The sequence below is a fragment of the Ascaphus truei genome, chromosome 18 (genome assembly GCF_040206685.1).
Source record: "Ascaphus truei isolate aAscTru1 chromosome 18, aAscTru1.hap1, whole genome shotgun sequence".
Classification (NCBI taxonomy): Eukaryota; Metazoa; Chordata; class Amphibia; order Anura; family Ascaphidae; genus Ascaphus; species Ascaphus truei.
The window spans coordinates 22,897,474-22,919,971 of NC_134500.1; the positions used below are offsets into that span (position 1 = coordinate 22,897,474).

The 22,498-nt window shown below is 41.6% G+C and overlaps 1 protein-coding gene across 1 annotated transcript in view; it reads left to right on the plus strand.

The window, feature by feature from the left end:
• The window catches only part of ENTREP2 (endosomal transmembrane epsin interactor 2), a 526,354-nt gene that overhangs the window by 443,227 nt on the left and 60,629 nt on the right, over positions 1-22,498 (plus strand). Inside the window, exon 5 of the mRNA XM_075575857.1 lies at positions 2,108-2,215. Coding sequence (XP_075431972.1) covers positions 2,108-2,215 — 108 coding nt within the window. The remainder of the gene's footprint in view (positions 1-2,107; positions 2,216-22,498) is intronic.

Below are 22,498 nucleotides of genomic sequence, written 5' to 3' on the forward strand. Positions count from 1 at the left end.
AGCAGCTTCCACTTCAGTAGTATGTCCAAGGTATCCAGGCAGCACTGGATGCAAGTTTGAGCATATGCAAGTGTAAATCTCCCGCTTCAGAAAGGCATGTAGCCTCATCTTGGGTGTCTCTGGCAGAACCTCAGAGAACACAAATAAGTCCATCTCCACACCAGTCCACGAATGATCTGTGGAATAGAGGTTGGCTGCCCCTTTCCTAGATTCCTGTCTCCATAAGAAGTCATGGAGAAAGGGCGGTGACAAATCAGAGAGTGGATGCTGTGTGTGGGACCAATGACAGCACAGATGCTATTTGGGCCAATCGCACAGCGAGCTACATAGGCCAACCATGACTGTTGGAAATTCAAACCAACGAACCACTGAGACCTGAGTCAGTGTGGTCTTAAAAACTCAGGGTCCAGTTGCAGTTGGATACCTCCTTTGGAGATGGAAGCCTCAGAGTCTGAGCTGAACAATGGCCCATCCATCAGTCACAGTTTCCCAGGACTGAGTACACAACCCTCCAGTCCCAGCAATAGCCATTTCTCCAGAAATGTGAGATGAACAAAGAGTTTCCCAACTCTGCATGGCCAGAGGCCTTGGCTATGATTTAGAACACATTTTTATGCTTGCAGTTTACACATGTACATTACTGGGTTTAACACATAACATGCTGGTCACATGAACCACAGGTAGATGGGTGTACAGGGCAATCCTGTATATCCATCAGACAGGGGCCAGAGACCGGACTTATGCTGATCTCTGGGCCCCTATGTCACAGTGCTATCCTGTAATCTTGAAGAAAGGCAACGGGCACTCAAAGTCCAAAGGAAAAAAAAATGAACATTTATTGTAGTTACATAGTTATGTCCTATGCGTTTCAGTCCCAGCCAGGTATAGGCCACATCTGGGACTGAAACGTGTAGGACATAGCTATGTAACTGCAATACATTTTAATTTCTTCTTTGGACTTTGCATGCCCGCTGCTATTCCTCAAGATTACTTGTATTGTACTTGGGATCCACAATATGAAGCATTGGTGCACCCCCTGATTTTGTAATTGTGTGGTGCTTAACCAAAACATTGTTATGTGCTATCCCATAAGCTTGAATGTGCTGTTAGGTGTCTTATTAAATAGCACCACTTTGTAAATATAGTCAGTTTCTCAATAATTGATACCTTCCTAAGGATTTCAACGTGTAGTAATTGATCAAGATTCACATTTATTGCCCGCCCCTGAAGTAGTTGAAAGCTGCAGTTCAGTCAATATCCTGCATGTGTGTTTTTTTTAATAAATCAGTTCTGTAGTAAGAAAAAATACTTTTAGCATTTTCTGTTTTTAAAAAAACAACTTTGAAAGACCAATTTTCTTGTATTCTATTTTAACAGCCATTTGCTAAGGCACCGCCCCTTCTTGTCCTATCACAAGCTCTGGCACACGCCTTTGTCAGCCCTGCCCTCCCTCTAGCACATGTCAGTGCAGGAGTGCTCATGAATATTCATGAGCTTCCACTGAGAGACAGAAGCAGAAGAAAAACAGATCCCTTCACTAATTATGTCACCAAATTTCGCCGATCAATACATGGAGAACGAATTGACCTGCAGCTATACAGTTCTTTAGGTAATTAGAGATTGCACACATGAAACTATTGAAGTAAAAAAAAAAAAAGACTGAACTGCAGCTTGAAGTAGCATCTGCAGTACTAATCTGCTTTGCAATTTTTCAACAGTTGTACCCAGAACAAATACTGCTTTGGTTTTCTGATGTAAATATTTTGGATAATAATAAACAGAACAATTTATAGTGTCAGGCTGTACTGATATGGACACACTTTAAACTTGAGGTGCTGGGTAGCTTAGCACTGCTAAGTAAATAAGGCACTTTACGCTAGTGAGACAATTAACCCATTCAATGCCATATGCACTGCAAGCCTTTAAAATACTGGATGAGCTAAAGGGTTGCATTCTAAATAAATGATACCGAGCAAACTAATTAATCCCACACTGACTAGATAGCAAGTGACAGCCGTTATTATCAAACCAATTAAAGTTGTTTGCAGTCCTGTCACATGCATTTTCAAGATAAAAACCTAACGGTTGGCGGTGTGTCTTTTCACAGGACCTGTTGTTCAGCGTGTGTGCTCTGAATATCATCTCAACCATTGTGTGTGCCTTGGCTACCGCGATGTGCTGCATGCAGATGGTTTCTTCTGATGTTCTACAGCTGGTAAGTAGCAATACTATAGACCACGGACAGCTCCCTATTGGAAAGCTACCTGTATCTCTCTGTGTATAAGGTACGGAATATTGGATTGTAAGCGGTAGCAAAAACAAGGTTTGATTTTATTGTCCCAAGTAGAAAAGTGTGTAGCACACGTGAAATGTTCTAAGCAATTACTCACACAATTAGTATTGATTGTAATGGCTGTTTTACCATATAAATTACGTGTAATCTCTTTCAATAGCAGATATAGTGCTAATACTTCTATTTTGCACTTGCTGAACATTGTAGAAAAATTAGTCCCTCTCCCAAAGAGCTTACAATTGAATGTTTGGTATCTGAGGCAGCAGAAGATACAGGCCCATTTTAATAACTATTCACTTAATGGATCCTGGAGTTTCTTTTGGTGCTGGAATGAGATTTATTGCATAACACTGCTTAGTAAACATGAGCATAGTGAATTTTCGCACGATCTCACAGAATGTGCTTCAGTAGGTGAAGCCGGAATGAAACTTACAAGCCTGTTTGCTTGAAATCAACACCTTAACAAACCACTCCTCCTACCTTAAAACGCCTTTTAAATTCTACCAATGTACGTACTCCTGCCTCAGTGATATTCTGATCAGCAATAAAAGCAATATCATGGAACATATATTCTTCTGCACTTCAATCAGCTTTGAACAAAAAAGAAATACATCCATGTTAACAGATCCCTTGTGAAGGATGGAAGTAGAAGCTCTTTCTAACTCCATGCAATGCAGTGGCGTATTCGCCTGCCATATAGAAAAATCTCCCTTTTGCACTATGAAAATATTATAAATTATGGCATTACTACGTGTGCTTGAGATGCAAATTTATGTTTAACTTCTCCAATTGAGTTAATGGAGCATTCTGAATATTTGCTACGGCTGCAGAGAAAGCATCTTAGAATAAGGCACCAGTTTTTTGCAATAAGAATGTGTAAACAAATTATTGCAAAATATGTAGATTGGGGCATCTGCTTAGCGTCAGCTGACTGCTTTGTTAATTTTACAATGCTGACTTCACGTGTGTCTGCATTTGGGAGCTGAAACTGTCGATATTTTGTAATGTTTCTACCAGTCTTGATTTGGCAAAAGTGGACTTCTGAAGAGAACAAGTCCAAAGGACTCCTGTATTTAGTGCACACCTCTGATAACATTTTACTGTTAATACATCAAGTAAAATAAAGTGTCTGGCAAAAATCACAGAGAATTAAAACAGTATAGGACACTGAACTGGATCTGGCTACCTATAGAACAAAAGAGGGAGAGATAGACTGAGTAATACAGGGTTAAAACCCTGACTTTTCAATGTAATACTAAATAGGATAGTCCAGAGTGGAGGTAAACGGTAGTCAGAGCTAGTATTAAAAATTCAGTGGTAGGGGTGGAGTTTGAGTGTTTCCGCAGAATAAATATATCAATATCAATGTATAAGTATAATAAGTATAATCATAGTGAGAGGTGGGTTCGTAAAATCAACCCCCAGTGGAACACTTACTATGCCTTTTACGTTTTGCTCTCTATTGGACAAAGATGTATCTTTACTTCGGAAAACCACTGGTGGAACATGTAGGTATTCCATAGATGACCCAGAATTCTATGGTTTGCTCAAGGAGCTCTTAGGATGCATATCTCAAGAAGTAAGCATGCTTTTGAGCATACATATCACCACTAGACTCTGTGTGATCTTTAGACAGGAATGCTGCTATAAAAAGAGACGATACTGCAGAGGCAGTAACAAATCTTGAAAGGTCATTGTGTAATAGGAGATCACCATTTATGATTAAACCGTAGGGTCGTGGGAAGCACTAGAACTACATTTATTAATAATAATGGTTAAATATTTTTTTAGATGGCACAGACAGTGTATACAGCACTATACAGGCGGACCCAGCTTATCCGCCAGAATGCGACCCGCAATCCACCGGCAGATGGCGGACCGTCGGATTGCGGGTCCATGTTAATCCGCGGCGGTGAGTGTTGGATAAACTGTTCCGATGTTGGATAATGTGTTCAGCGAAGTGCAGCGTCGGATAAGCCGTTCGACGGATAACGAACAGTCAGATAGCGAGGACCACCTGTATATATAAAACTGTTCAAGTACATGTGTCCATGCCACGTAGGATGTATAATCCTATTTTGATGCCTGAGACACATGGAGATTAAATAACTCTCCCCATGAGAACTGACTCTGGGAATGGAACAGGATCCACCTACTTGAAAGGCAGTGGTATTACCACTGAGCTACTCCTATCCAGAAACACAACACGCCTCTCACAGCACGTCTAGAAATCAGTTTGGCAATTGTAAAAACTCACTTTGATTTTGGGGGGGATGGGTTAATGTAGATACATCCAGACCATTATCTTCTATTGACGAAGGACACTTATCACAAAGAAAGTCGAAATATAATATATTTTATGAAGCGACCAGCATCCAGTACTAAATTAAAGGGCACTGCAGCCCCTCTAAACAGTAAAGTTAAGGCTGAATTAAATAGGGACCACCTTAAATGGACAAGAAGCGAAAAGTGATACACTGAGTGCTCATTTGCTTGTCATTACCCAGAATCCCTGGCTGCAGTGGAAGCATTGTACTGTATGTTAAGAGGTAATGGGGAAAGACAGGGTTGCACACTTGTCTGAGACATGTGAATGTGCTCACAAGTGATATTTAGATTTTCTGTGCACTATATCAGTGGAGGGATTTTGTAACTTTTTTTTTTTACTCACCATAACTTATTTTGTATCTAGCTAAATTAAACAAAAAATTCCACATTTTATACAAACCTGAGGAACTTGAGGAAGAAGTGTTTTTATTATATCATGTGAAAATGTATTTGAGATTCCCACACTACACGTTTTTATAAGGTACTTGCATCGCCTAACCTGCATTATGAAGACAGCAGTTGGTTGATGTTCAGCAAAATGCATTGAAGTCCCTTGTGCCCATGATAATTGTAAATACAAAGAGACTGCTGGAGACATCCAAAGACCAATTTACATATCTGATGTTTGTTTTGTCACTTGCCTAAAAAAACTTATTGACCAGCATCTGCCTTCATTGTCTCTGAAATGACTGTAATTCCCTTTAAATCCCCAGTATAGTTTTCTAGGCCCGACTGAAGGCTCTTTACCTTATTTCCAGTGGATTTGTTATATGCCTGAAGATGCCTCTGATCCCAATGGATCATTCATTTTCCATTTGTTGCATCTGCTGTAATGCTAGGCAACACACACTGTTGATCTTTAAGCAATGGATAATAAGATGAATATCCGAGCAGGGATATTTTTTTCCCCATTGCCATCACTAGTATTTTACTATAATTTTGTTTACTTAGATATCCCATATTATCCTATGTTGGAAATAATATATACATAACGCGGCTTATATCGATGGTAAAGCTAAAATCTCAATTACATTTCAATCATTTTTTTTTGCGCTAAGGACAGACATCTTCACAGCATATTGAATAAGGATCCATAGTATGATGCCCATTCCTCAGTCTGTCATTTGACCAAATATATTAAAGGACCAGTCCTTCCCTGCTTGATCCTCTGAGCTGAACCACACTAATTTAAGATCCGGTGACCTCCTGCTACCCAATATACATACAGATAGAGCCAGTACAGTCCCCTGTAGTGGAAACAAGAGAGAGGTTTAAATCTCCCGTGTTACACAGGCCAATAGATAGCCGCAATGTCATCGCTTCGTCTTGGCCCTGGCGTTTAAATATGCTGAAGTACTAATGCGAGCTATAAGGTATGTATCTCAGGAACCAGATGGAGCTGGAAATGAATGCAGTTCAAATCTGGGGACCCCCATGTGAAAAAAAATAAAGGAGAGGTGGGCAGGAGTGAACTGCACCTTTAATTTAAGATGGTGCGTATTGAATTGAACATACTTAAAAACCTATTACCTATTACCTATTACCTACAGTCAAATGTTTAAACGTTATCATAAACAGATAATTTTTCTGACAACCTCTGTATCATTTATAGTAAAATTATGTTTCCATTCTATATCACATTACAGTCCCTTCTGCCCATTATCATTGTAAATACAAAATTCTAAAGACACTTTAATGTGTCATTACTTTAATTCGTTGCTCCATGGGGCGGAGGAACCAGAGTGCGTCAGAGTGATCATGGCGTCCCTTAACCCGGAAGCGGGACATGCGCTCCATAGGATCACAGGACACAATCGCCCCTAGAAAACGGGCACTCTAAAGGCATGAGGAGGTCAGTATGTCATGGGGCCCCTGCTGTGCCCAATACCATGCCGAGCTGGCTATGTCTTGGGGCCCCAAAGGGTTAATGCAGAGGTGCACATCATTAACACATTAGCACATTGTAAATGTAACTTCAACAATGAAGGAACACTACTAATAACGGCCAGAAGCCAAGGTATATATGTTATGCATTTTTTTAAATGCTCCAGCTTTTATTTTCCAGTACGGATAAAGGTTTTGGATCTTACCGCACTCCTTACAGATAAGTGTAGTGGGTGTCCTTTTTCTTTGTAAGGTGCAGGCAGTTGAAGAGTGGCTGGGATCCCACTTCGGCCACGCAGTTAAACTATAATGTCTGGTGTAAAGACTTTATTAGAATAGCGCTGCTGGAAGATATCCAGCTTCAAGCTTTTATTTTCTGCTGCTATTAATATGCAACACAATATTGGTTCTGTTAAACCCATTTGCTCATTTTCATAATAAACTTTTTTTTAAAATGGCTCCGGAGATGCATATACGTGCACACTTATTCTTGCAGCGTTTTATAGGTTTGTTTTTTACTGTATAATAATTAATGAATAGATATTTTCTTTTTAAACTGAAAGCCATATTTAGATGGATGGAGGTTTTCCAACGTGCAGTGGAATGTTGCAGGTGATAAAGTGCCCTGCGTTGCAAACGTCCATGTGGATGGATAGTGGATATAGCAGCCAACTCGGGGGTAAACTCAATATACCCTAAAGCAGCTGTGCGGTGTGTTTTCAGATGAAAATCCCTAGTGACGTCAATGGGGGGTTTCTTCCAAAAACAACACAGAGTATATTGAATACCCTTAAAGCATCAATACTACATGCCCCCTTTCCCCCCTTCTTTTTATATGTAAAGCATGTGACAATGTGTAATTCTACATTCTTACCTTAGCTGGCAATCGTTTAGTGCTCCTGTTAGAAATCTGTAAAAATCCTGATTGTGTGCCTAACATAATGGCCGCCTTTCCATTTCAATCAATATTTCAGTCTGTGTATTCAGCAACAACAGTGTATCCTGATATTACTTAGCTTAGGTAACGTTATCTATTGTTACAGTTTACAACTCAAACAGCTGGGAATATTGGCAACACATTATCACAAACAGGAAAAGTGTTGCAAAGATCTGCACTGCTTTGGAGGTGGGCTAAAACCTGCTACAGAAATCAATGGATGATTTAAAACTCATTAAAAATGGCATTAAGACTCTGAACTACAGTGGCGAGAAAAAGTATGTGAACCCCGTAGAATTTTCATATATATATACAATGGTCGACAAATCACCAAAAAATCTACTCGCCGAACAAAAAAATCTACTCGCCACCTAGTACCAAACGTGTGCTGCTTGGGCCAATAGGAGCTCGCCACGATGTTAAATCCACTCGCCCGGGGTGAGCAAATGTATAGGTTTGTCGAACACTGAATATATATATGTTGCAACCTCCCATTTCCTTAATTTCAAATAAAGGTAAAGATCAACTGGGCTGTACGAGATATAAATCCATATCCTTAATCAACATGGATATTACATTATTTTCTAAAATACTGGCTATTTGTTTAAACAATCCCCTCCCTTCTTTGGTGCACACAGACTAGGTAGAGTTCATCCCGGGTCGTCAGGCATCTAACAACACTTGGAGAACCATAGATTTAATAGCCCACGCCTAAAGAACAAAGGTTGGGACTCTCCACTAGTCGTTGGATGCTGAAAAAGCCTGCAATCGACTAGACTGGGGCTGCATGAAAGGCTACAACAAAATGTGGCTTCTCAGGCAACCTCTTACATGGAGTCTTGTCACTATACTCCTCACCATCCGTAAAAGTAAAATGCACAGGTACTTGTTCACACAGGTTTCCGATTAGAGGGGGAACTAGGCAGGGATGCCCCCTGTAACCTCTCCTCTTTGCTTTCTCCTTTGAGAACCTGGCATCTCGCATTAGGGCCAACCCAGATATTGGTGGAGTTCAGGTGGAGGGCACCTCATATAAAATTTTGCAATTTGCAGACGATATCTTGCTATCCTTCCTTACCTATTTCAAGAACTGGTTAGACTCGGTAAACTCTCAGGGTTTCAAATAATGAAAAAACAGATGCACTGAATATAAATTTAGCAAAGGAAGATATTGAGATAAACTCACAGAATTTTAACTTCAGATGGTGTCCTAAAGCGGTTAAATACCTGATCGTTAATATTTCGGCAAGCTACAAAGATCTATTTAACTGCAACTATCCCAGCTTGATTAATGCACTTCAAAAAGATCTTACACAATGGGACAAACTCCACATTTCCTGGGTAGGTATGATTAATTCCATAAAGATGAACCTTCTCCCAAGGCTTTTGTATTTATTTAATTCCAATCTCTCTCCCACAAAGGATCATGCAAAATCTTCTGAGTCACATTAACAAGTTCATCGGGTCCAACAAAAAGCCTCGAACAAATAAGAGCTTTGTCCCAACCTTCAGAACTAGGTGGACTTGGTTTGCCATGTCTGTCAGTCTACTACAAGGTGGCACAGTTTGGGCAGATGATAGCGTGGCATGCTGACTCTACAGTACACTCAAAAGGTGGGTCGAGATCAAGGGATCTGTGGTCCACCCATATAGTGTGGAAACAGTGATGTGTCTTCCCACACTTGAACATTCCGTTACACTGTGGGAGACCTGCAATGAAAGTTTCCATCTGACTGATATAAGCGCCCTGATGACACCCCTGTTCTAGATCCAGATTTTATTCCAGGTCTGGATAAACAAATATTTAAAAACTGATGGTCTAAGGGGGTGTCCAGATTTGTGGATCTGGTGAAAAATCCTGACACTAAATACATTTGAATCCCTGGTCTCGGATAGAGGTATTGAGAGGAGTGCATTTTGTAGATTTCTTCAACTACTGGTATTCACAAAAAAATTCCGGCCTCACCTTCCATCACACCATTTGAGGAAATCTGCCTTAATTGTCCAAATTAAGCTACAATCACCTCCAGACTGTACAGATCGACATTCTTGGACATTCCACAGGATAAAACTAAATATATGATATAATGGGAGGTAGATCTGGGAGAGGTGCTTGAAGGTGAGGACTGGGAGGACATCTTCCAGGCTGCATCTAAAAGTTCTGAAAAGAACAAAGTGGAAATCAACTAGAATCCTAAAATAGTAAACAGTATCAAGCAGTAGAAAAACTAAATGTCTTTAATAAATACATGTATATAACATATGGGAAGTGGATAATACAAAAAAAAAAAAAACAATTGTAAATGAAGAAGGCAATAGTATACGCAGTTAGAAAAATGGAGACCAATACTTATCCACCACTGGCGGGACTCGGAAAAGGTAGATGCGCAGAAATAGAAAAAAACACACATGGACAGAGGGGGAAAGGGGATATACAAAACACACAGGGCAAGATTGGGGCAATGGGATACACAAAACTAAATTCAAAGGTGGGCAACGTTCCAGGGAAAACCCCTTCTGCTGGCCATTTCCCCTGTTGGAATGAGGTACTTCCCTTTCAGTGAGTCCCTATGTACAGCAACAGATGGCCCTGAATGGGGAGTCATGGGAACAGGCCACTAGAAGGGGGTTTCCCTGAAATGTTGTCCCCCGTTGCATTTAGTTTCCTTACCCCATTCTTTTTATCTCCTTTTTGGTAGTGGCTGTTCTCTTTTTTGTGCTTTATGTTTTGTATATTCCCCTTTCCCCCCTCTTCCCATGTTTGTTTTGTATATCCCTTCTAACCCCTCTTCCCCCGTGTGATTTGTATATCCCTTCTACCCCCTCTTCCCCTGTGTGTTTTGTATATCCCTTCTCCCCCCTCTTCCCCCGTGTGTTTTGTATATCCCTTTCCCCCCCTTTTTCCCTGTGTTTTTTGTAAATCCCTTTCCCCGCTCTCCCCATGTGTGTTTTGTATATCCCTTTTCCCCTCTTCCCCATGTGTGTTTTGTATATCCCTTTTCCCCTCTTCCCCATGTGTGTTTTGTATATCCCTTTTCCCCTCTTCCCCATGTGTGTTTTGTATATCCCTTTTCCCCTCTTCCCCATGTGTGTTTTGTATATCCCTTTTCCCCTCTTCCCCGTGTATTTTGTATATCGCTTTTTCTCCCCTCTTTCCCTGTGTTTTGTATATCCCTTTTCCCTTCTTCCCCTGTGTGTTTTGTATATTGTTTTTGCTCCCCTCTTTCCCTGTGTTGTATATCCCTTCCCCCCCTCTTCCCCTGTGTGTTTTGTATATCGCATTTTCTCCCCTCTTTCCCTGTATTTTGTATATCCCTTTTCCCCCCTCTTTCCCTGTGTATTTTTGCGCATCTACCTTTTTCGTGTTCCGACAGGAGTGGATAAGTATTTGTCTCCCTTTTTCTAACTGCGTACACTATTGTCTTTTTCATTTAGATTTGTTTTTTGGTACTATCCACTCCCCATATGTTATATTCGTTTATTTATTACAGACATTTCTTTTTTTTTCTACTTCTTGGTACTGTTTACTTTTTTAGGATTCTAGTTGAGTCCAACTTTGCTCTTTTCATGTGCTGAAACCCCACTCTCTCTTTTTCAGTGAATATGGGCCTGCGTGTGCGACTTCACCTGTTGGAATAAATGCACAATAGGAATGACACAGTAAAAGAACAATGTAGATTTTGTGTAAGATAACGTACCAATTTGTTCTGTGATTGTCTGGAGAGATTTAGCAGGAAATCTATGACGGGAAATCTATTGACCAGCTCGTGGCCTACTGTGGATAAGTATCTTTTCTCGTTTTGCAGAAATACATCTCAATCAAGCTGCAGTGCAGAGCTCTAATAGCTCCATTAGTAGAGGAGAAAAACGATTATTAGTGTTCCAGTTTTTATATTTTTCACTGAACCATCACATAAATGATTCCTTGATGAAGAGGTTAATGGTCATATCAAGGCCACCTTGCTACGTGTTTCATGCCAGGAACGTAAAAACAGAAATATTATTAGCTGTACCCAATACCGAGATTGTAGTATTTATTATTTCTTTTTCTGACACAATATAAAACGACAAACATGATCATGATGTCATTTCCTGATGATGACATTACGGCTTTATTTATTGGCTACCAGACGAAGGCTGACCCGGCAGTCATTTTTCCCCTTTTGGGCAAGTATGCTTTCCATATAAAGCATGTGACATTGTGTAATTCTACATTCTTACTTAAACTGGCAATTCTTTGGTGCTCTTGTTATAAATCTGTAAAAATCCTGATTGTGTGCCTAAAGTAATAGCCAACTTCTAACTTTGTGCTGCAGCCTGCGAAATGCTGCAGCTGATACTGTATGTAACATTACATTACTACATGTAACACATTGTTGCTACAGCTTTCAGAGTAATAGACAGTCTGCTGTTTTGGAATACACCAACAGATCTGTTTGTGATACTTTGTTGCCAAAGGGCAGAGCTAAAAAAGATGTGTGTGTCAGAGCATGTTTCAAAAGAGGAAGTGGATATGACTTTCTAAATGGTTGCTACAGCAACCAAAGGATTCTCAGTATGTTAAAAAAAAATCATTAAAAATGGTATAAGGAGTTTTAAAAAATGCAGACAGTGTTATCTAATACAGCGGTGCGCAAACTGGGGGCGCTAGATTTTATGGGGCGTGGCAGTTATAGAGGTCCCACACTCTTCCCCCCCCCGGGTATTTAAATAAAATGCTGGGGGCCACGTAAGATAAGGTAACACACTTACCTTCCCTTCAACGACGCATTGTCCTGGTAACCCGGCGTCAAATGACGCCGCGGGGTCATGTGACGTCAGATTGCCATGGTAACGCGACTTCACGAGACCCTGCGGCATCATTTGATGCCGGGTTCGAGCTGGGGGTTGGGGGGGGGGGTCAGAGGGAGGGGGGCGCGAGGCGCCGAGGAGAGCAGGCAGGGGTGCGCATGGGGAAAAGTTTGCGCACCCCTGATCTAATACTACAGAACTGATTTATTTAATTAAAAAAAAAACCATATAGGATTTTACATGTTTTACTGCTTTAAGTTTAGCACAAAAGGAGCACCTGAGATACCTGGGAGATATGCTAATAGGAGTTATTGGAATATACTTTGCATATCATTAGATCATCTCCCAAGTATCTCAGCTGTGCTCTTTTTTGTGCACAGGCCTCTCCACGTGTTGTTTGAAGGTTGTTTGAGGGGATACAGTTGTGTGAAAAAGAAAGTACACCCTCTTTGAATTCTATGGTTTTACATATCAGGGCATAATAACAATCAACTGTTCCTTAGCAGGTCTTAAAATTAGGTAAATACAACCTCTGATGAACAACAACACATAACATATTACACTGTGTCATGATTTATTTAACAAAAATAAAGCCAAAATGGAGAAGCCATGTGTGAAAAACTAAGTACACCTTATGATTCAATAGCTTGTAGAACCACCTTTAGCAGCAATAACTTTAAGTAATAATTTTCTGTCTGACTTTATCAGTCTCTCACATCATTGTGGAGGAATTTTGGCCCACTCTTCTTTACAACGTTGCTTCAGTTCATTGACGTTTGTGGGACTGTGTTTATGCACAGCTCTCTGGTCCAGCCACAGCATTTTAATCGGGTTGAGGTCTGGATTTTGACTGGGCCATTACAACACCTTGATTCTTTTTCAGCCATTCTGTTGCAGATTTGCTGGTGTGCTTGGGATCATTGTCCTGTTGCATGACCCAATTTCGTTCAAGCTTTAGCTGTCGGACAGATGGCCTCACATTTGACTCTAAAATACTTTGGTATACAGAGAAGTTCATGGTCGACTCAATGATTGCAAGGTTCCCAGGTCCTGTGGCTGCAAAACAAGCCCAAATCATCACCCCTCCACCACCGTGCTTAACAGTTGGCATGAGGTGTTTGTGCTGATATGCTGTGTTTGGTTTTCGCCAAACGTGGCAATGTGCTTTATGGTCCCCTTTGGTCTTGTCTGTCCAAAGGACATTGTTCCAGAAGTCTTGTGGTTTGTTCAGATGCAACTTTGCAAACCTAAGCCGTGCTGCCATGTTCTTTTTAGAGAGAAGAGGCTTTCTCGTGGCAACCCTTCCAAACAACCATACTTGTTCAGTCTTTTTCTAATTGTACTGTCATAAACTTTAACATTTAACATGCTAACTGAGACCTGTAGAGTCTGAGATGTAATCTTGGTTTTTTTGCACTTTCTCTGTGCATTACAAGGTCTGACCTTGGGGTGAATTTACTGGGACATCCACTCCTGGGAAGATTGGCAACTGTCTTGAATGTTTTCCACTTTTGAATAATCTTTCTCACTGTAGAATGATGGACTTTAAATTGTTTGGAAATGGCCTTATAACCCTTCCCTGATTGATGAGCAGCAACAATTGCTTCTCTAAGATCATTGCTGATGTCTTCCCTCCTTGGCATTGTGTTAACACACACCTGAATGCTCCAGACCAGCAAACTGCTAAAACTTCGGCTTTTATAGAAGTGGTCACACTTGCTGATGATCAATTAATCAAGGACATTTGATTAGCAGCACCTGTCTGCTAGTTAGCATCTTAATTCCTATGGAAGCAGTACGGGTGTACTTAGTTTTTCACACATAGCTTCTCCATTTTGGCTTTATTGTTGTTAAATAAATCATGACACGGTGTAATATGTCATGTGTTGCTGTTCATCTGAGGTTGTATTTACCTAACTTTAAGACCTGCTAAGGAACAGATGATTATTATTATGTCCTGATATGTAAAACCTTAGAATTCAAAGAGGGTGCACTTTCTTTTTCACACGACTGTATATATAGGGCTTGGAACCTTAGATAGTTCTCTCCCCTTCCCCAAAAACCCAGATTTCTGGCCCGGGCAGGAGCTAACACTATTTTCAGATATAACCGAACTAACGTCTCAGTAAATCCCTGCATTAACCAGAACAGAGCTCTGTGGTTAGGTGTTGATAGAGGGAACACCTCTTTGAATATTATTAGTACTAACGTCCGTTATAGCAGGTGTGCACAAACTGGGGGGCAGACGATTTTGTTTGGGGGTGGGGGGCGCAGCGGTTGCAGACATTGTGCGCTCTTCCCCCAAGGCATTTAAATAAAATGCCTGGTGGATTGCGTGAGGCCTCTGCAATTTAACTTACCGAGATTCAGCCAGCTTCGGGACGCGTCACCATGACAACGTGGCATCAAATGATGCCGCGGGGTTATGTGACATGACGCTATATGACCCCGCTGCATCATTTGACTGCTGTCGCCATGGCAACGTGGCGTGAAAAGATCCTACGTCATTTGACAATGCATTATGGTGGGGGGGGGGGGGGGGCAAGATCTGGGGAGAGCAGGCACGGGGTTGCTGCAACAAACAGTTGTGCATCCCTGCATTATAGTAATGCAAGGGCTCGTTACAGCTGAAAACAGCTAACACTGTGTTACCACTTAACAAGTTATTCACTTAAGTTAACTCCTCGTTAAATCCATGACGGAGCTTTATGCATCTGGGTTTACGCATCATGGGAATCGGGGGGTCCCTGGGGTGTAAGTAAATTTTAAAAGAAATGTGGGTAATTTGCACAAAATTATTTCACAGACATGGGTTACGTATTAACATTGTTTTTCCAGTTAAAGTTTGGGCAGAAATGCCAATTAATAGCGTTGAATAATGCATTTCTCCAGCTACATTCGCATGTAAAAAGCTAAGCAATACTTTTATTAATTATAATAAATCAGCAACTTTCAATGGAGAAAAAAAAAAAACTACAAAAATGACATCAATTAAATGTGAATACTTCAGTGTGTCATTAATACAAATATGCAGTCCACTAGCTCTCATCAATTACTAACACAATCTCTTATCTATTATTAGTGCGTGTCTCTTGTTTTAATGTGTTTAGTGCTCTGATAGAAGGGCAACAATGTGTTTATTGTGCCACCTACATCTGACCTCTCCAGCAGTGAAGCGTTTCTATATCGCTGACATTAAACACATTTCTGACCTTTACAAAGCAAACATAAAAATCACAATTGAAATGGACCAGAAAGCAATATGAAGGCTATTCTGAATAATAACAGTAAAAGCAAAGGCAGATATGAGCCTATGTTTCAAGAGCCGCAAGTATAAAAGAGAGGGGATTTTATCTAGAATGTCTTTTCAGCTAATTGTTGAACAGCATTTGCAAAAGCAGAAGTATTAATGCATCCGGACGTTGAAGATATTGCAAGGGCTATAGTATCATTAATGTCAGCAAGTTATATTTGGGAGTGCAGGCATACCCCGGTTTAAGGACACTCACTTTAAGTACACTCGCGAGTAAGGACATATCGCCCAATAGGCAAACGGCAGCTTGCGCATGCGCCTGTCAGCACGTCCTGAACAGCAATTCCGGCTTCCTACCTGTACCGAAGCTGTGCGCAAGCGGGGAGACTATAGAGTCTGTTACAAATGCGTTATTTATGTCAGTTATGCACATATATGACGATTGTAGTACAGTACATGCATCGATAAGTGGGAAAAAGGGAGTGCTTCTCTTTTGTTTTCTAACTGTGATCCCTGTGCATTCTGGTACAAGAATAGTCCTGCATTGCTATACAAATGGACACTTAGAGCAGCCATCCCGTTTTCCTTTTATAATAGGTTTGAAGCATTGGGGTATGCTCAGGAGCTGACGTGTGTTAATTTCAGCTCCGGGGACCCCCTGCTTCCCGAGATACTTACCTCTGTAGGGAGTACCGGTAGCAGCTCTGAGTGGGCTGTGTGGGGCTAACAAAATGGCAGTTTAAATGTCCGGTGTCTCGCTGGCAAATAGGAAACTGCGACATCATCCTTTGCGGCTTCCTATTGGCCCGCATGACCAGGACATTTATATCTCCGGAGCTGCTACCAATACCCCCTACAGATGTATATATTTCGGAAAAGTAGGAGGTCCCGGAGCTGAAATTAATGGGGTAATGCTCCGGAGACCCACTGCTTCCCAGCTAGGGGCAAAAAAAAACATTTTTGGGGGGGTTACATCTGCTCCTTTGAAACAAACAGGGTTAAAAATCATACAACTATGGGAAGCTTCACATAACATTTTGCGAACCATGCAAAATTAAGTTTTTGTTTCACTTCAGGAAAGGAAAATCGAAACTTTTTTTCAAAGTTCTCAAGCAGTTGAAGGTCTCCACAGCCTAATATATGTGTTTTGGAGAAACGAGAGAGACTGAGAGTGGCATCCTATTTAATATAGTACCCATTGACTTATACACCTCCCAAAACACTCATCAATACAACACGTGGAGAGATATCGGGAACACAGCTGAGATATATTTTCCTCCGAAGGTTACAAACATTAGAATGAACCACCATTAAAGATACGCATGACATATGATAAGCCTTGGCTTTTATAAAGTTTTTAAATATCATTAAGATATATAATAGTACTACAGAACTTTGGTTACTATCAGAAATGTACACTTTGGAAGTAAGACATTGTTTCATATTCATAGTCTTTAAACTGAGCTTGAACTTTTGGAATATGTAAATACATCCCACAGACATCTGCATGCAGAACATATGCATAATACTTTATCACCAAGATTAAAAGCATCTTTAGCAATAATGTCCCTTGCACAAACCCTCGGTGGTGGTATAAATCAACTAAAGCTGTTCAGGGCCTTTAGAAAATCTTAGGAAGATTATTCCTCTTTTCAAAGTCATATTTTGTCATATAAAATCTACACAATGAACTTTCGAGTTTAACGCATCAGGGGAAAAATATGTACCCTTTGTTAAGCGCTTGTATGTATAGGTTAACGGCAGTAAATTAGAATGGTTACCTATTGTATCATCTAATTGTAGTGAGAACATAGAGATCTACAAGAAGTATATATATAAATGGATGCATAGAACTTTGAACATTCTGCAGGACAATAATGGAACATACAGCATGCTTTAGTTTTTCCATTTCAAAATATGTTATAATAAATACACATAATGAGAGTCACTACAATATACAGTATACTGGTAATTTGTGGACCGCCCCAGTGCCTGTGATAAAGTAGGAGAAGACTAGGGCGCTCCAATGTAGCTCACAATTATATAACGAGGTTAGGCAAGTGATAAATACAGTAACATACAATAAATAAAATGAAGTACTGGCCCGGTGGAAGCTGCAGCTCGACCCAAGGAGGCTCGTCCCGCAATCCTCAAACGGTACAAAGGAAAGAAGTAGGGGAGCGCAAAGAGATATGGAAAAACCAGAGATATAACACTGATTAGTACAGATAGAACCTATATTGTCTACTGAACAATTCAATCAGACATGAAGTATTGACTCAGTGGAACATGAGTAGGTCCGGGTCAGTGCAATAGATGCGACATAAAACAGCACATGCCCCCTAGCATCTACAAGAAGTATATATATAAATGGATACATAGAATGTTGAACATTCTGCAGAACAATACATGGAACATAATGCATGCTTTAGTTTTTCCATTCCAAAATATGTTATAATAAAATACACATAACGAGAGTCACTACAATATATACTGGTCATTTGTGGACTGCCCAGTGCCTGTGATGTTAGCTTACTGCAGCTCCCCCCCACTAATCAACACTTTTATATTGTGTTGAATGGTTTGAGATGTATTCTACCTCCTGGTTTTTCAAGCTGTGTCTGTCCTAACGAAATTTACCCTGTCCCCGCTGGCTTAAATGACAGTAGCTGTGAAGGGGAAGCATGGTGGAGAGACCCTCTTTCGGGAGCCGCCTTTGGGTAGATTTGTGTGGTCTGATATCAAGATGTCCTGAGGTGGTGATAGTGTGTAGTGCACCATTCAGCATGGGCCCTGCAGTAGAAGGGACCTGGCCACTTAGGGTTGTCAGGTGTCCAGTTTTGAGCTTGGCTGTCCTGTATTTGGACCTTCTGTCCACTAAAAAATTAGAGGTAATACTGGACATGTGTGTTACCTCTCTGGACATAGTGACCTGACCGGCTTGGGGAGCCGCAGGATTTCCCTGAGCTGTTGCTAGGGGGCTGGGTAACTTCCTCCAGCGTGGTTGACTGCTGCTGGGTAATGCACCCAATCAGTAGGAGGTGTCAGGAGTCTGGGGTGGGACCAAGGAGAGGAGGAAACAGCATGGAGAGGTGAGAGGCGTGTGTGTGCGTGTATCTCGAACACACACATTGTGTCCAGTATTTTTGGAGAAGCCACCTGGCAACCCTTCTGGCCAGCCAATAACGTTGGTTGCGCCGCAGCTTCTAGTTAGATGTTTCAACTTCCTGGTTCGGCCGCACGGGCCCCCCTCTGCCGCTTGGCACAGCCACTTGTCACCGCTCTCACTCCCTGGTGGCAGCCCTGTTCAACCTTAGGCAGTAGAAAACATTGGCTTAAAGCCAAAAAACGCTGCACCACCAAATTAACAGAGCGAGGGGGGTGATAATAAAAACTATTTATTATGCCAAAATTAGGAGAGCGTTACACTGGGGCGAAACATGAGTGTAACTCTCTCCTAATTTTGGCATAATAGATAGTTTTTATTATCACCCCCCTCGCTCTGTTAATTTGGTGGTGCAGCGTTGTTTGGCTTTAAGCCAATTTTTTCTACTGCCTAGTTCTAAACTACTAACGCTTGGCACAAAAAAAAGTATTTTTACCCTGCAAGTGAAGAAACTCCTTTTGATGTGGATACCACTAAGGAGTGTCAGAACTTTCATCTATTTGTGAGTATTACTCCATTTACTACTGGACTATCTTGTAACACAGGAGGTTTATCTATGCATATATGGTCCATAGACCGCAGTTCAATGCTAAATCATCTACAAGAATACTCTTAATTATTTTCATCACTAAAGGCTTGCTGAAGGGTGTTTCCTGTATTGTCATATATTGCTTCATAGAAAGGATACTGGATTATTATCCATAAGTCTTTCCTCTCTGTAGCGAATCCCATATTTTTAGAGCCCCAATTATTCCCTTTTTTAGGGAACTCTGTTGTCTGTTCAAGCTTAGGCTTGGTCCCCGCTGCCTGCTACAGAGCCCGCTATGGCGGGCGCTGCAGGGACTAGAACCGCCCCTCAATGGGGCCGGGTCCGCTAACTACCTTAAGGGTGGAGATACTGGGGCGCTGCCTAAATGAAATAGTGAATAGTACAATGAGGTGAGAGTCACAATCATATAGTACTAAGGTGAACGATAGTGAGAGGCCGAAAGTATTGGAAACTATACTGGCCCAAACTGTCGCTGCTGCTCAGCCGAAGGAGGACCCTCCCTGGTTCCTCAGATAGTAGATGCACAGAAGATACCAGCGAGCGCACATGAAAAAAATAATATAATAGAGAACTGTGTTAGATGTCTGTTAATGGTACATCATAAAATAAATAAGGGTAATCCCATTACCCTTATATATTTTATGATGTACCATTAACAGACCGCTAACTACCTTGCCCGCCGCATTTCCCTGGACAGGAAATCTGTGCTCACAACTCGCGATGGAGTGCTGGCCAAGCCCTCTGGTGGTTCAGCCAATGCGGCTGAATCTGCCGGGTGATGTCATGGTCGCGCCCCCCGCCACACCCCCGTCACATCCCCCCGTGTCTTTTCCCCTGCAGCTCACCGCAGACCGGGGATCTCAGCAGCACGCGCCGCCAGCCTGGCAGGCGCGCGTGCAGCGCCGACACCGGGGCTACAGCCATATTCATTTCCAATACATATAATTCTTCTTTTTTTTCTCTTCTTTAAAGAAAATCTATGATTTGAGCACTAAATGTGTTTTTGTCTGTGGGTTTCAGTTTAATGGTGTTACTAAGTTAGTGGCTCTAAATCCTGAATTGCTAAACGCATGTTATTTATACAGTATTTTTTGTTAAGTATCAGTACAATAAGGTGTAAGTGTTGGCAGGATCTAGTTCTCCGCTCTTACCTTATTTTACTTGATTATACGTATGCATATTTTCATTTCTTCAAATCACCCACGATGTACCCAGTGCTTTACAATTTGTGCAAACATTGCAATACAGAGACAGGATAAGTGCATCCAGACATCTCCCAATGTGACATTGGGAGAAAGGAGTCCCCGTCCACAAGAGCTAACAATTTAATCAGCATGTGGGGAGACTAAGGCCATGTTTATACCGGAAAAAGCGTGCGGCGTCACATGGAGCGGCACCGCGCGACACCAGAACAAGAAGCAAACATACAATGGAAGTGCTCATACTGATGGGGGCGGTCATGGCGCGCTGTACTGCAAAGCGGACGGCGGGGGAAGAGACTTCGAAATTTGTTTTTCTCTGGCGACGGCCGTGTCACGTGAGCGGTTCAGCCAATGAGGGCGAACCGTCCACGGCCACGCCTCCTCTGCCTTGTCTTCCCGTTATAATCAGGATGCCGCCAGCGGAAGCGCAGGGTGACCTCACAGAATAGCGCTGCCGCCCTGCAGCTCTTGGTATAATCTCAGCCTAACAGAAACAATAATGAATGCATTGGATAGGGAAGGGATGTGCATTCTTTTGCCCCTGCACCCCCCTGCCTCTTGCCCTCTGTTGCTCGTGCCCCCGCCCCCTTTGCCTGTGTGTGACGTCAAATTACGCGCGGGGTCATGTGACATCACGTGACCCGCAGCATCATTTGACGCCCTGTTGCCATGGAGATGCTTCCAGACGCCGGGTGAAGCGAGGAAAGTTTAGGTTCCAGAGGCCTCACACGATCTCCCGGCATTTAATTTTTATGTCTTGGGGAAGAGAGCGGGGCCTCTGCAACCGCCCACGCCCCCTCCCCCCCCCAGAAAAATCTCATGCCTCCCCTGGTGGGCGCGCCCCCCAGTTAGCGCACCCCTGAGTTAGGTGTGATCAGGAAGACCCATGATGATTTAAAAAAATGTTCTTGTCATCTCTTAAAGGAGCAATTCATGCTTTATTTTTTGTATTACTTTACTGTTTAACACAGGTTTGAAGCAGGGGGTCTCCAAAGCTGAACCCCATTAATTTCAGCACCGGGGACCCTCTGCTTCCCTAGAAACAGACCTTTCAAAGGGGGTGCCGGCATCCCTCCGAAGTTTAAAACTCCCGTGTCACGTAAGCCAATAGGAAGGCGAAGCTGATGACGTCATGGCTTCCTATTGGCTCGCAGGGTACGGGAGCTTTTAAACGCCACCATTACATGAACCCTGCTAGCCGAGCGGAGCAGCTGGCAGCACCCCCTAAGGAGGTAAGTATCTCTGATAGCAGGGGTCCCCTGAGATGATATTAATAGGGGTCAGCTCCGGAGACACCCTGCTTTAATCCAATGTTAAAAAAAAGTGGTGAAAAAAATCAGCAGCTTAGATTTCCTCTTTAACGGGTCATTTTATACCGTCTCGAGTTTCTGTACCTCTACTTTTATGCTGTAGCACTCTGTACATATTTGATATCTGTACAGTAGGTCTCTTGGAAGATGAAAAAGTGGCTGATAATTCCACTCAGCAAAAAATAGCATTGCTGCCTATTGCAAATTTATCAATGAAATCGACAAGATCATTCTTCAGTCAAGACTTTAAAGATCTATTCTTCATGTATTTATTTTATTTATTTATTTCACATTTTTTCTAATGCGCTATTCACCAAGAAACTCAGTACTAGAGTGCGTCTATACATAAATAAGAACTTTATCAAACTAAAATAGCAATAACTGAAATCTCTCTACACACTGTAACAGCTATGACAATTTCTTCTGGTTTTGCATCAAAGACAGGGTTAGGGTTAGATACTTTTAGGAGTACCGTGAACTAATGGCAGGTGGCATATTTATTAGGTTTAATATACCGATATGTGACTGACACTAAGAAATCATAGTTACATAGTTGCATAGTAGATGCGGTTGAAAAAAGAGATTTGTATGCTAAATTGAGACGACAGATACTTTATTCTATATCCGTACTTACAGTATATTGATCCAGAGGAAGGCAAACAAAAAACCCCAGTGAAATATCATCTCATGATAGCTCATAAAGGGAAAGAATAATTCCTTCCTGACTGTAAATATTGACAATCATATTACTCCCTGGATCAACATCCTTCCCATGTTTATTTAT